Source organism: Thunnus thynnus, chromosome 2 (assembly GCF_963924715.1).
Source record: "Thunnus thynnus chromosome 2, fThuThy2.1, whole genome shotgun sequence".
Taxonomy (NCBI): domain Eukaryota; kingdom Metazoa; phylum Chordata; class Actinopteri; order Scombriformes; family Scombridae; genus Thunnus; species Thunnus thynnus.
The window spans coordinates 15,330,715-15,343,447 of NC_089518.1; the positions used below are offsets into that span (position 1 = coordinate 15,330,715).

At 39.0% G+C, this 12,733-nt stretch overlaps 2 protein-coding genes and 1 pseudogene across 2 annotated transcripts; all 3 read left to right on the top strand.

Annotated features, from left to right (window-relative positions):
- The first annotated feature begins 1,352 nt into the window (after positions 1-1,352).
- LOC137194010 (hibernation-specific plasma protein HP-55-like) lies at positions 1,353-4,854 on the top strand. Its single transcript, XM_067605519.1, has 6 exons — positions 1,353-1,944; positions 3,070-3,700; positions 3,832-3,902; positions 4,033-4,226; positions 4,352-4,499; positions 4,590-4,854. Exons 1-6 carry the CDS (start codon positions 1,936-1,938, stop codon positions 4,782-4,784), a joined length of 1,248 nt encoding a protein of 415 aa, XP_067461620.1. The 5' UTR covers positions 1,353-1,935; the 3' UTR covers positions 4,785-4,854.
- Positions 4,855-6,456: 1,602 nt separating this feature from the next.
- Positions 6,457-9,504, top strand: LOC137171497 (dual specificity protein phosphatase 26-like; annotated as a pseudogene).
- A 278-nt stretch (positions 9,505-9,782) lies between these two features.
- Positions 9,783-12,733, top strand: LOC137194019 (hibernation-specific plasma protein HP-55-like). The gene is made up of 6 exons (XM_067605532.1): positions 9,783-9,843; positions 10,960-11,587; positions 11,721-11,791; positions 11,922-12,115; positions 12,241-12,388; positions 12,479-12,733. The coding sequence occupies exons 1-6, from the start codon at positions 9,835-9,837 to the stop codon at positions 12,671-12,673; spliced, it is 1,245 nt and encodes a 414-aa protein (XP_067461633.1). The 5' UTR covers positions 9,783-9,834; the 3' UTR covers positions 12,674-12,733.

Here is a 12,733-nt window from a genome sequence, read left to right on the forward strand (position 1 = left end):
ATCCATCACTTTAAAATACGCTGCATGAAAATGCTTCATCAGGAAGCGTGCAAACTTACATTCCACCGACTATCACTGTCAGTGAATGCAAAGCTATCTATGAGGCCAGATATCTATGAGGGCATGAACATCACCTATATGGGCATAGAGGCTCATGACTCCTGTGGCTTTAACATGAGCGTCAACTTCTAGGCAGCGGCAGACTTAATTCACAGGGCTCTCAGCAGAGGAGGTGAGAAGGGAGAAGAAAATTTAATTGTAGTTTAAAGGCAATTTGATGGCTTTACACAATTTTGCTTCTTAAAGATATAATCTGTAAGAATTAGCCACCTAATCCAAACAAATAGGACACATACACCCCACTCCACCACCATTATTACTCACTGGTTAAAGTGAATCTGTGCTATAGCGTCATCAAGATATCAAATGCTATGGAGACATTACAGCCAGCAAATCAGAAAACCGTTGCACCATGGAGATAAGTTATAACATAACTCTAAGTAACAACCAGATAGTAACACATATGCCCCTAGGTAGGTGTAAATCCAAAAATGTCCAAGAACTCACTAATGGTAAAACAGCACTTTTTCTGCCACATAGAATCATTTTTTAATTAATTGCTGCCATTTTACAACACAGTAATCCAGTAGAGACCTTATTTCTTGATATGATATTTCAGTATCAATCCAGCATACCTCAATGTGCTACGATGCCAAATGGCTCATGCCAGCTTTCACATAGGTGTTGTAAACTCAGTGCAGTTGGTTGGATCAACTGACATGAACATCTGATGTCTCCCCGTCTGCAGCAGCAGCAGCTGGCTGCTCCGACAACCTCACTTTCCAAAAAGGTGTTATTTGGATAAACTGACCACGTATTTGGATTCTATTCGGTTACTTTTTCGCCTAAATTAATACTAAAACTTACTGAAAGTAGCTTGCTAACTTCAGTAGATATCACTGCAACACAATACATATAGGTCTTTGACATAACATCAAAACTGTTATTTCTTCACATTGTGTTGATAATTTTAGTTAATTCAGGAATGTTTTAAACTAAAATTCTGGCCAATTTTTTACACATTACACCTTTCAGAAATTAAAGGCAAAAGCCTTGTAAGCTCTCAGTACCATTTTGCAGTACCAGTGTTTCATATCTCTGATGCAGTCTCTCCCTGACTTTCAGGCAAAGTGCTGGTGCATTGCCATGTAGAGGTGAGCCACTCTGCCACCCTGGTGCTGGCTTACATGATGCTGAAGCAGAACCTGACTCTTGTGGAGGCTATTTGTGCTGTGAAAGAAAACGGGGTGTTGTCCCTAACAGAGGTTTCCTCCGACAGCTCATCCACCTGGACTGCTCAGGTCTCATCGGTCCAGAACAAAAGGAAACTATAGCTCAATAATTCTTAGCAGTGTTGAAAATGTGAGATAAACTGATCCTGACTAATCTGATTATATGGGTATATGTAGAATTTCTATTAACAGCATCTTATCCTTGGATCATATTTTAATGGCCATAAACTAAAAGTGATTTCTCTGAAGTGCAATTTGTACATGATAAAGATTTGTTGTCCAACTTTTACATTAAAAACATATATCTGGTACAGCTTTTAGTGAAAGACACTCTGAATTTGAATCAGCTCTACTTACATATAAAATCATTCAAAGGGTTTCTATAGTGCATCATATGATGGGCTAGAGACAGTGATCATCACTCACAGCTTTTTGTAAATGCTGCTGAAGCAAACTATGGCTGCTTTGGCTTTTGCATCTCTCCTTTGCATCTCAGCATGACACCACAGTTTGACTGTAATCCTTACAGCTGAACAAATAAGTGGGTGGGATAAAAAATAAACACAGCCAAAGTTCAGTTGCTCTGATCAGCCTTAGAATCAGTACGTCTCCCTCTGTCCAGCCTGTGCTTTGGTGTCTGTGGATGAAGAAGGTAAGTAGTCCAAAAAATTTAGATATCTCACATGAATTATTTCAGCAGTGTATTTTCATTTATATGTGCAACTGCTCTGCCAACAATCAGATTGTGTTTGATATCTTTAGTTGAAGATGTAACTATGCACACTGGAAAATATGGGTGTCAGGACTTCTAATATAAATTCTTTAAAGATCCCCTGCGGGCATGTTTTAAGACATAAAAATATTCTGATTGAGGTAAACATTTGTGTATTGTTTTTTTTTCCATAAAGTTGCATATTTGACCATGATTGGCTTCCGAACTAGTTCTGATGTCACAAAATCATACTTGTACGTAGACGTCTTAACCTGATATTTATGGTGAGCACAGAAATTTTCCCCCTTCAGCAGATGAATAGATGAGAAATAGTCTTCTAGTGTTGAACTCTGCACATACATCATTCTGCACAGTGTAGCTCAAACATCCATGTGAAGTAGCAATACGCAAAACACATATTTGGTTGGAGGGGGACTTTAAAATGACTAATTTCAGTCATCTTGTCCTCCTCTTGGAGGAACAATGATTGTATTGTTCTAATTTCAGGAATTCAATTTTAACACCCCTGAAAAATGGCAATATATCCCAAGTATTTCTCTATAACATTAAATATTAACAATTTAATATGCAACAATCAAAAGAAAAAATGTTTTAGGTATTATTTAGTAAAAGTTTAACAGTCAAAATGAAGGCTGTGATTCAAATTTTGCTAAATCTTGATTGGTGCACAAACGTAAAATAAAAATAACCAAAACTGTTGTAACTTGGGCAGAAAATAGTGTTTATGTAAGACTCCATTACTCACAGTAAAAAGCTGATTGTGAAATATGTTTTCAGGGCTTTTAAAACAACATATTTAATGTGCCTTTTATTTTGTTGTATCTAATATTGTTATTTGCATTTTATTGTATAATTATTAATCATCTGTCAATGTTTATAATTTTCTATGCTGCTTTGGCAATATAGGTTTCTGATCTCTCATGCCAATAAAGCTTATTTGAATTTGAATTTAATGTGAATTCTAGGAAAATTACTTGTGTATTTTCTGCAGCAAACATTATGTAAATCGATGATCAATGCTGCTCTTTTGAACCTTTTTCTTAGTTCACCATGATGCGTGCAGCTCTGGGTATCTGGATCTTATCAGCAGTGGTCTGCGTGGGCAGAGGCCATCACCATGAAGGTCACGACCAAGACACCGCACTCGACAGCAGTGCTGACAGCGTCTCACTGGTGACTTCAGCAAACAGAGAGTTTGCCTACCGTATGTACAAAAAGTTAGCAGCTCACACTGAATCTCAAGGCAAGAATATCTTCTTCTCACCAGCTAGTTTGTCCATCGCCTTGGCTGCCTTGTCTGTTGGAGCACGGGGGGAGACCCACCGGCAGCTCTTCAGTGGTCTGGGTTTCAACAGCTCTCTACTGACGCAGACAGTTGTGGATCAGTCCTTCCGTACGCTCCTACAAAGGGCAAACAAGACATCTCAAGAAGATATCAGCGAAGGGACCGCTGTGTTTGTGGATAATCACTTCAAGCCACAGCCTGAGTTCCTGGACGTCTTGAAGCAGTCCTACTTTGCAGATGGGTTTGAAGTTGACTTCACCAAAAGCACAGACAGTGCCGACACTATCAATAAGTATGTGGAGGAGAAGACCAACGGGAAGATTGATAAGCTGGTGGAAAGCCTGGACCCAAGCACAGTCATGTATCTCGTCAGCTACATATTCTACAAAGGTACGTGAGATGAGATCTATTTTGTACACTCTCACTCTTTTTAAGGTCACTTCTGCATTTCAGATACTCTTGTTTCAGATTTTACACACCAGCCATCACTTGTTTTATCTCTGCTCATCACTGTTTAACAGGAAAGTGGGCGACTCCATTTGATCCCAAGCGCACCAAGAAGGGCATGTTCACTGTTGATGAGAGCACCAAGGTTCAAATTGCACCATTTATTGAGAATATATTTAAATTACAATAATTAGACTAGAAATAAGCCACATTTGATAGGGTGCACAACTCTATTTTATTGTGCATCATTCATGTTCATGTTCAAATTCCTCCAGGTTCCTGTCCAGATGATGAATATGGAGCGGCAATTTGATACTTATTATGACCAGGCAATTAACACGTCGGTCCTCCACCTTCCCTTCAGCAACTCCTACTCCATGCTGCTGTTGTTGCCTGATGATATGGCGACACTGGAGAATGACATTTGTCCAAGCCACGTCACCAAATGGCTTAAGGGGAAGGTGTCCAGGTTGGAGGAATCTAAAATCATGCTTTAATTTTTGGTTTGTAATATGGAAGGTTTGACTCAAAGCACCAGCTTTGTTCTCTACTGTCAGATCAATCACTGTATATTTGTCTATTTCCTATTTTTAGGGCTTATGATGTATATATTCCAAAGTTCTCCATCAAGACTTCTTACTCCCTGAAGGATATGTTGATTGAAATGGGAATGACAGACATGTTTAGTGATCGAGCAGATCTGAGCGGCATTTCAGAGGAGCGGGAACTGCATGTCTCAGAGGTGCAAATTGAGTATTTGTTATTTAACACATATTTACTTCCGTCTATTCTATCTACCCTTCATCTCACTCTGCCTCCATTTTACCCCCAGGTTGTGCATAAAGCTGCTCTAGATGTCGATGAGGCTGGAGCCACTGCCGCAGCTGCTACAGGCATGGTCATCATTGAAACCATTGAGATCATCTACCCTGTCTTGAAGTTCAATCGGCCATTTATGGTCCTGATCACTGAGCACACCACAGAAAACATCCTCTTTATGGGCAAGATTATCAACCCAAACATCTGATGGAGTTAACACTTTGTGTTCACTCAGGCACAAATGTTGCATCACATATTAAATACTCATAAAAACCTTTGCTCTCTCGTCTTATAATTTGAGTGTTTTTGTATTAGTTTTTGAAGAAATGTGAACAAAACAGTTGTCCCAGTCTATTTAATATTTAAATTCATTAAGTACGATTACTTCACTTTTTTCACATTTTTCATGTAAGTTGACCGTCAAATGCTTAAACTTAATATATCAGCTTCTGTAATAGGACTGCTCTATTATAATAATAATTATTATTATTATCATCATCATCTGTTATTCTACAAGCTACACTTTAACAGAGTTCACATGAAACTATATAGGCATGAATATAAAAACATTTCCCAGTACAGCCTGTGGCCGTGGGCCAGTTAGCACATTAAATTGAATCTGTCTGAGCTTTATCCCATAATGTTAACAGATAACAAACAGTTGGTTACCTGGATTCAATGAGCTAAATTGTCTTTGTGTAAATGTGTGATGCTGTGCAGGGCTCCACACTGACTTTTATTTAGGAGCACATGTGCCCCCAAGTTGAAATTTTCAGGAGGACTGTCAAATATTTAGAAGCACAGATAAATCACATATTTTTGTGTCTATGTTTGTGTATGCAGATCATACTTTGCTTTCATGCTTTTGTGTCAAATGAATTAGATTGATAATGGATCAAAACTAGTAGATATTGTGAAATTGTTAGTAAAACACTCCTGAATGTTGTTGGGGTTTCTCTCTCTCTCTCTCTCTCTATCTCTCTCTCTCTCTCTCTCTCTGTCTCTCTCTCTCTCTCTGTCTCTCTCTCTCTCTCTCTCTCTCTCTCTCTCTCTCTCTCTCTCTCTCTCTCTCTCTCTCCATATAGTGTATTATCAGAAAATCAACTTGGGATCAACTAAGAATTATAGCCTAGAGTATATCATGGGCTTAATAAGCTAGTACAGTAATTATGTACTAGTCATCGTCATACAGCTGTCTAGTGTTATATACTTTTTGCTTTCATGAAAGGCTGAGTATGGTTACATGGTTTTGATTTTCATGTTTCCAGTATTCTGGTAACAAGTGGAAGAAAACAATGCTATGGTCCTATGACATCCTGCAACATCAAAATGTCAGCCGGTTCGCTGCACCTGTAGACACACCAGTAGTGCGTGTCTGGAGAACTGTAGCATTGATTTTACAGTTTTTTGCAATTTCTAAGACACAAAAACTGGTATTTGTGGCACAATTATTGAAACCACTAACTCATGTAGTCTATCAATTGACCAGGTGTGCTAAACCATAAGCACATTGTCTGCTTTACACTAAGTTTGAAACTCTAAAACACACTTTTTGCAAATACCCACACACGGTTATCTACATTAGACACATCATTCAAAGCCTGTGTGTGTTGTCTGCTAAACACTGCCACTGAAATACTGCACTCAATTATCAATCACTCCCACCTAGAATACACATGTGAAAACACCTCTAACCAGTAACATCACTTAGAAATCAAAGCCTGAACACTATAAACACTATAAACTATACACAGATTTGCTCTTTTGTGTGCACAACAATGGAAGCCAATTTTGGAGAGAGAGTTAGAGGGAGAGGTGTTTGTGTAAAAGGAGGACGAGGACTAGGAAGAGAAGAGAGTTTGTAGAAAAGAGATTCACACATGAACCCTAAAGGTAAACATAATGTTTTCATTGAGTAGATAACATACTGTAGCAACTGGTGAAGTTAAAAAAGACAAACACACCACCATAGACTTGTAGACTAGAGAAATATGCCAAAATATGCTCTCTGTCACAGCAGTTATGTAAAAAAAACATTTCACCCTAATATACACTTAACATTGCTGGATGCATTCTAGTAATTATTTTGCTATAAATGGTTGTCATTTTTTACATGCTCCAACTTTTCCTCAACTTACTTTGTTAAATTACATTCACATATAAATACTGTAGGTAAGAGAGCCATAGATATTTATATAAAGTGAAATATTTAGCCAAGGACAGAACTCCCCATGCACAGCCAGTATTTTCAGTCAGGTGCTGGTCGGTTGCAGGAACATATAAGGTGAAAATCAAAATAAACCACCACACTCTGTAATGACTTTACTGTGACTTTATCAAGAGCGAACAACACGTTTCGCCTGTAGCTTCTTCAGATTCACTCAGTACAACTGCTGAGTACTCACAGGTGTGATAAATACATCTGAGTCACATGACCAATTATCACAGTCTGAGCCAGTCTGAGATGACAATCACCTGTGTGATTCATTCTGCTTTGTTTGACTCCGTGAACACAGATCACTCGCTTGGAAATAATCCTCTTACAGCTTCCCACAAAGAGCAAGGCCACATGTAAAACTAACACATTTAGGGGAAGAAGAAGTGGCTACAAACTGCAGAAAACTATTTTGTTTTTGGACTTTTTGTACACTATGTTTTTAATAGACTAGAAGTTGCCTCTTAAGGCAGGCAGGAAATCTGCTGTGTGGCCCCAGAGGACCGCTTGAACCCTGTATAGAAAAAGCAATGCCATATACATCCAAACTTCCTGTGTCCTGGAATGATACACCACCTTCTTGAAAAGTGGAAATTGACCTGAGTTCACCTGGTTTAGCAGTGTTTGAGTTGGAAAGACTCTTGTTTACTGGCAAAGCCATCATCAGCCATGCAGATGAAGTGTGGCCAAGGATTTACATTGGTGACCAGTAAGTGGCTCAACTTGTATTTCTTTCTGATAAAAACCTGCAGACTGGAATGTTTGTTAACCTTTTGCTGTGTGTATTACTTGCCTAATATTGTCCCTGTGTTGTGATAGAGGGGTTAGACTAAGCCGTACTTACAAATATTACCCAAGTCAAGAGTTGGATTCACACCACCTATGTGTAAGAGTAACTGGTCATAAATCAGATTTATATACAGAACGTAACTCAAGATCCCTCAAGTTGCATTCCACATTGGGAACTTGTAAACTACAGCTATGCTATGTGAGACTTTCCACCGGTGGCCTGGCATTGAAAGCATGTCTCACATCTCTGATAAGTCCTAACTCAAATGACTTAAGTGCTCTTCTAAATCTCAATCCATCGCTTTAAAATATGCTGCATGCAAATGCTTCATCAGGAAGCGTGCAAACTAACATTCCACCGACTATCACTGTCAGTGAATGCAAAGCTATCTATGAGGCCAGATATCTGAGGGCATGAACATCACCTATATGGGCATAGAGGCTCATGACTCCTGTGGCTTTAACATGAGCGTCAACTTCTAGGCAGCGGCAGACTTAATTCACAGGGCTCTCAGCAGAGGAGGTGAGAAGGGAGAAGAAAATTTAACTGTAGTTTAAAGGCAATTTGATGGCTTTACACAATTTTGCTTCTTAAAGATATAATCTGTAAGAATTAGCCACCTAATCCAAACAAATAGGACACATACACCCCACTCCACCACCATTATTACTCACTGGTTAAAGTGAATCTGTGCTATAGCGTCATCAAGATATCAAATGCTATGGAGACATTACAGCCAGCAAATCAGAAAACCGTTGCACCATGGAGATAAGTTATAACATAACTCTAAGTAACAACCAGATAGTAACACATATGTCCCTAGGTAGGTGTAAATCCAAAAATGTCCAAGAACTCACTAATGGTAAAACAGCACTTTTTCTGCCACACAGAATCGTTTTTTAATTAATTGCTGCCATTTTACAACACAGTAATCCAGCAGAGACCTTATTTCTTGATATGATATTTCAGTATCAATCCAGCATACCTCAATGTGCTACGATGCCAAATGGCTCATGCCAGCTTTCACATAGGTGTTGTAAACTCAGTGCAGTTGGTTTGATCAACTGACATGTTTCCCCATCTGCAGCAGCAGCAGCTGGCTGCTCCGACAACCTCACTTTCCAAAAAGGTGTTATTTGGATAAACTGACCACGTATTTGGATTCTATTCGGTTACTTTTTCGCCTAAATTAATACTAAAACTTACTGAAAGTAGCTTGCTAACTTCAGTAGATATCACTGCAACACAATACATATAGGTCTTTGACATAACATCAAAACTGTTATTTCTTCACATTGTGTTGATAATTTTAGTTAATTCAGGAATGTTTTAAACTAAAATTCTGGCCAATTTTTTACACATTACACCTTTCAGAAATTAAAGGCAAAAGCCTTGTAAGCTCTCAGTACCATTTTGCAGTACCAGTGTTTCATATCTCTGATGCAGTCTCTCCCTGACTTTCAGGCAAAGTGCTGGTGCATTGCCATGTAGGAGTGAGCCACTCCGCCACCCTGGTGCTGGCTTACATGATGCTGAAGCAGAACCTGACTCTTGTGGAGGCTATTTGTGCTGTGAAAGAAAACGGGGTGTTGTCCCTAACAGAGGTTTCCTCCGACAGCTCATCCACCTGGACAGACAACTCTTTGGCAAACATCACTGAAGCCTGAAATACTGCTCAGGTCTCATCGGTCCAGAACAAAAGGAAACTATAGCTCAATAATTCTTAGCAGTGTTGAAAATGTGAGATAAACTGATACTGACTAATCTGATTATATGGGTATATGTAGAATTTCTATTAACAGCATCTTATCCTTGGATCATATTTTAATGGCCATAAACTAAAAGTGATTTCTCTGAAGTGCAATTTGTACATGATAAAGATTTGTTGTCCAACTTTTACATTAAAAACATATATCTGGTACAGCTTTTAGTGAAAGACACTCTGAATTTGAACCAGCTCTACTTACATATAAAATCATTCAAAGGGTTTCTATAGTGCATCATATGATGGGCTAGAGACAGTGATCATCACTCACAGCTTTTTGTAAATGCTGCTGAAGCAAACTATGGCTGCTTTGGCTTTTGCATCTCTCCTTTGCATCTCAGCATGACACCACAGTTTGACTGTAATCCTTACAGCTGAGTAAATAAGTGGGTGGGATAAAAAATAAACACAGCCAAAGTTCAGTTGCTCTGATCAGCCTTATAATCAGTACATCTCCCTCCGTCCAGCCTGTGCTTTGGTGTCTGTGGATGCAGAAGGTAAGTAGTCCAAAAAATTTAGATATCTCACATGAATTATTTCAGCAGTGTATTTTCATTTATATGTGCAACTGCTCTGCCAACAATCAGATTGTGTTTGATATCTTTAGTTGAAGATGTAACTACGCACACTGGAAAATATGGGTGTCAGGACTTCTAATATAAATTCTTTAAAGATCCCCTGCGGGCATGTTTTAAGACATAAAAATATTCTGATTGAGATAAACATTTATGTATTGTTTTTTTTCCCATAAAGTTGCATATTTGACCATGATTGGCTTCCGAACTAGTTCTGATGTCACAAAATCATACTTGTACGTAGACGTCTTAACCTGGTATTTATGGTGAGCACAGAAATTTTCCCCCTTCAGCAGATGAATAGATGAGAAATAGTCTTCTAGTGTTGAACTCTGCACATACATCATTCTGCACAGTGTAGCTCAAACATCCATGTGAAGTAGCAATACGCAAAACACATATTTGGTTGGAGGGGGACTTTAAAATGACTAATTTCAGTCATCTTGTCCTCCTCTTGGAGGAACAATGATTGTATTGTTCTAATTTCAGGAATTCAATTTTAACACCCCTGAAAAATGGAAAAAAGTATTTCTCTATAACATTAAATATTAACAATTTAATATGCAACAATCAAAAGAAAAAATGTTTTAGGTATTATTTAGTAAAAGTTTAACAGTCAAAATGAAGGCTGTGATTCAAATTTTGCTAAATCCTGATTGGTGCACAAACGTAAAATAGAAATAACCTAAACTGTTGTAACTTGGGCAGAAAATAGTGTTTATGTAAGACTCCATTACTCACAGTAAAAAGCTGATTGTGAAATATGTTTTCAGGGCTTTTAAAACAACATATTTAATGTGCCTTTTATTTTGTTGTATAATATTGTTGTTTGCATTTTATTGTATAATTATTAATCATCTGTCAATGTTTATAATTTTCTATGCTGCTTTGGCAATATAGGTTTCTGATCTCTCATGCCAATAAAGCTTATTTGAATTTGAATTTAATGTGAATTCTAGGAAAATTACTTGTGTATTTTCTGCAGCAAACATTATGTAAATCGATGATCAATGCTGCACTTTTGAACCTTTTTCTTAGTTCACCATGATGCGTGCAACCCTGTGTATCTGGATCTTATCAGCAGTGGTCTGCGTGGGCAGAGGCCATCACCATGAAGGTCACGACCAAGACACCGCACTCGACAGCAGTGCTGACAGCGTCTCACTGGTGACTTCAGCAAACAGAGAGTTTGCCTACCGTATGTACAAAAAGTTAGCAGCTCACGCTGAATCTCAAGGCAAGAATATCTTCTTCTCACCAGCTAGTTTGTCCATCGCCTTGGCTGCCTTGTCTGTTGGAGCACGGGGGGAGACCCACCGGCAGCTCTTCAGTGGTCTGGGTTTCAACAGCTCTCTACTGACGCAGACAGTTGTGGATCAGTCCTTCCGTACGCTCCTACAAAGGGCAAACAAGACATCTCAAGATATCAGCGAAGGGACCGCTGTGTTTGTGGATAACCACTTCAAGCCACAGCCTGAGTTCCTGGACGTCTTGAAGCAGTCCTACTTTGCAGATGGGTTTGAAGTTGACTTCACCAAAAGCACAGACAGTGCCGACACTATCAATAAGTATGTGGAGGAGAAGACCAACGGGAAGATTGATAAGCTGGTGGAAAGCCTGGACCCAAGCACAGTCATGTATCTCGTCAGCTACATATTCCACAAAGGTACGTGAGATGAGACCTATTTTGTACACTCTCACTCTTTTTAAGGTCACTTCTGCATTTCAGATACTCTTGTTTCAGATTTTACACACCAGCCATCACTTGTGTTTTATCTCTGCTCATCACTGTTTAACAGGAAAGTGGGCGACTCCATTTGATCCCAAGCTCACCAAGAAGGGCATGTTCACTGTTGATGAGAGCACCAAGGTTCAAATTGCACCATTTATTGAGAATATATTTAAATTACAATAATTAGACTAGAAATCAGCCACATTTGATAGGTTGCACAACTCTATTTTATTGTGCATCATTCATGTTCATGTTCAAATTCCTCCAGGTTCCTGTCCAGATGATGAATATGGAGCGGCAATTTGATACTTATTATGACCAGGCAATTAACACGTCGGTCCTCCACCTTCCCTTCAGCAACTCCTACTCCATGCTGCTGTTGTTGCCTGATGATATGGCGACACTGGAGAATGACATTTGTCCAAGCCAAGTCACCAAATGGCTTAAGGGGAAGGTGTCCAGGTTGGAGGAATCTAAAATCATGCTTTAATTTTTGGTTTGTAATATGGAAGGTTTGACTCAAAGCACGAGCTTTGTTCTCTACTGTCAGATCAATCACTGTATATTTGTCTATTTCCTATTTTTAGGGCTTATGATGTATATATTCCAAAGTTCTCCATCAAGACTTCTTACTCCCTGAAGGATATTTTGATTGAAATGGGAATGACAGACATGTTTAGTAAACGAGCAGATCTGAGCGGCATTTCAGAGGAGCGGGAACTGCATGTCTCAGAGGTGCAAATTGAGTGTTTGTTATTTAACACATATTTACTTCCGTCTATTTTATCTACCCTTCATCTCACTGTACCTCCATTTTACCCCCAGGTTGTGCATAAAGCTGCTCTAGATGTCGATGAGGCTGGAGCCACTGTCGCAGCTGCTACAGGCATAGAATTCAAATTTTTTTCCTCGACCATCTACCCTGTCTTGAAGTTCAATCGACCATTTATGGTCCTGATCACTGAGCACACCACAGAAAACATCCTCTTTATGGGCAAGATTATCAACCCAAACATCTGATGGAGTAAACACTTTGTGTTCACTCAGGCACCAATGTTGCATCACAGATTAAATACTCAT

Bases quoted from the DNA above. Each gene is read 5' to 3' on its own strand.
- LOC137194010 (XM_067605519.1), top strand. The intron at 3,701-3,831 runs GTACGTGAGATG...ACTGTTTAACAG, and splicing joins CAGCTACATATTCTACAAAG to GAAAGTGGGCGACTCCATTT. The intron at 3,903-4,032 runs GTTCAAATTGCA...AAATTCCTCCAG, and splicing joins CTGTTGATGAGAGCACCAAG to GTTCCTGTCCAGATGATGAA.
- LOC137194019 (XM_067605532.1), top strand. The intron at 11,792-11,921 runs GTTCAAATTGCA...AAATTCCTCCAG, and splicing joins CTGTTGATGAGAGCACCAAG to GTTCCTGTCCAGATGATGAA. The intron at 12,389-12,478 runs GTGCAAATTGAG...TTTTACCCCCAG, and splicing joins GGGAACTGCATGTCTCAGAG to GTTGTGCATAAAGCTGCTCT.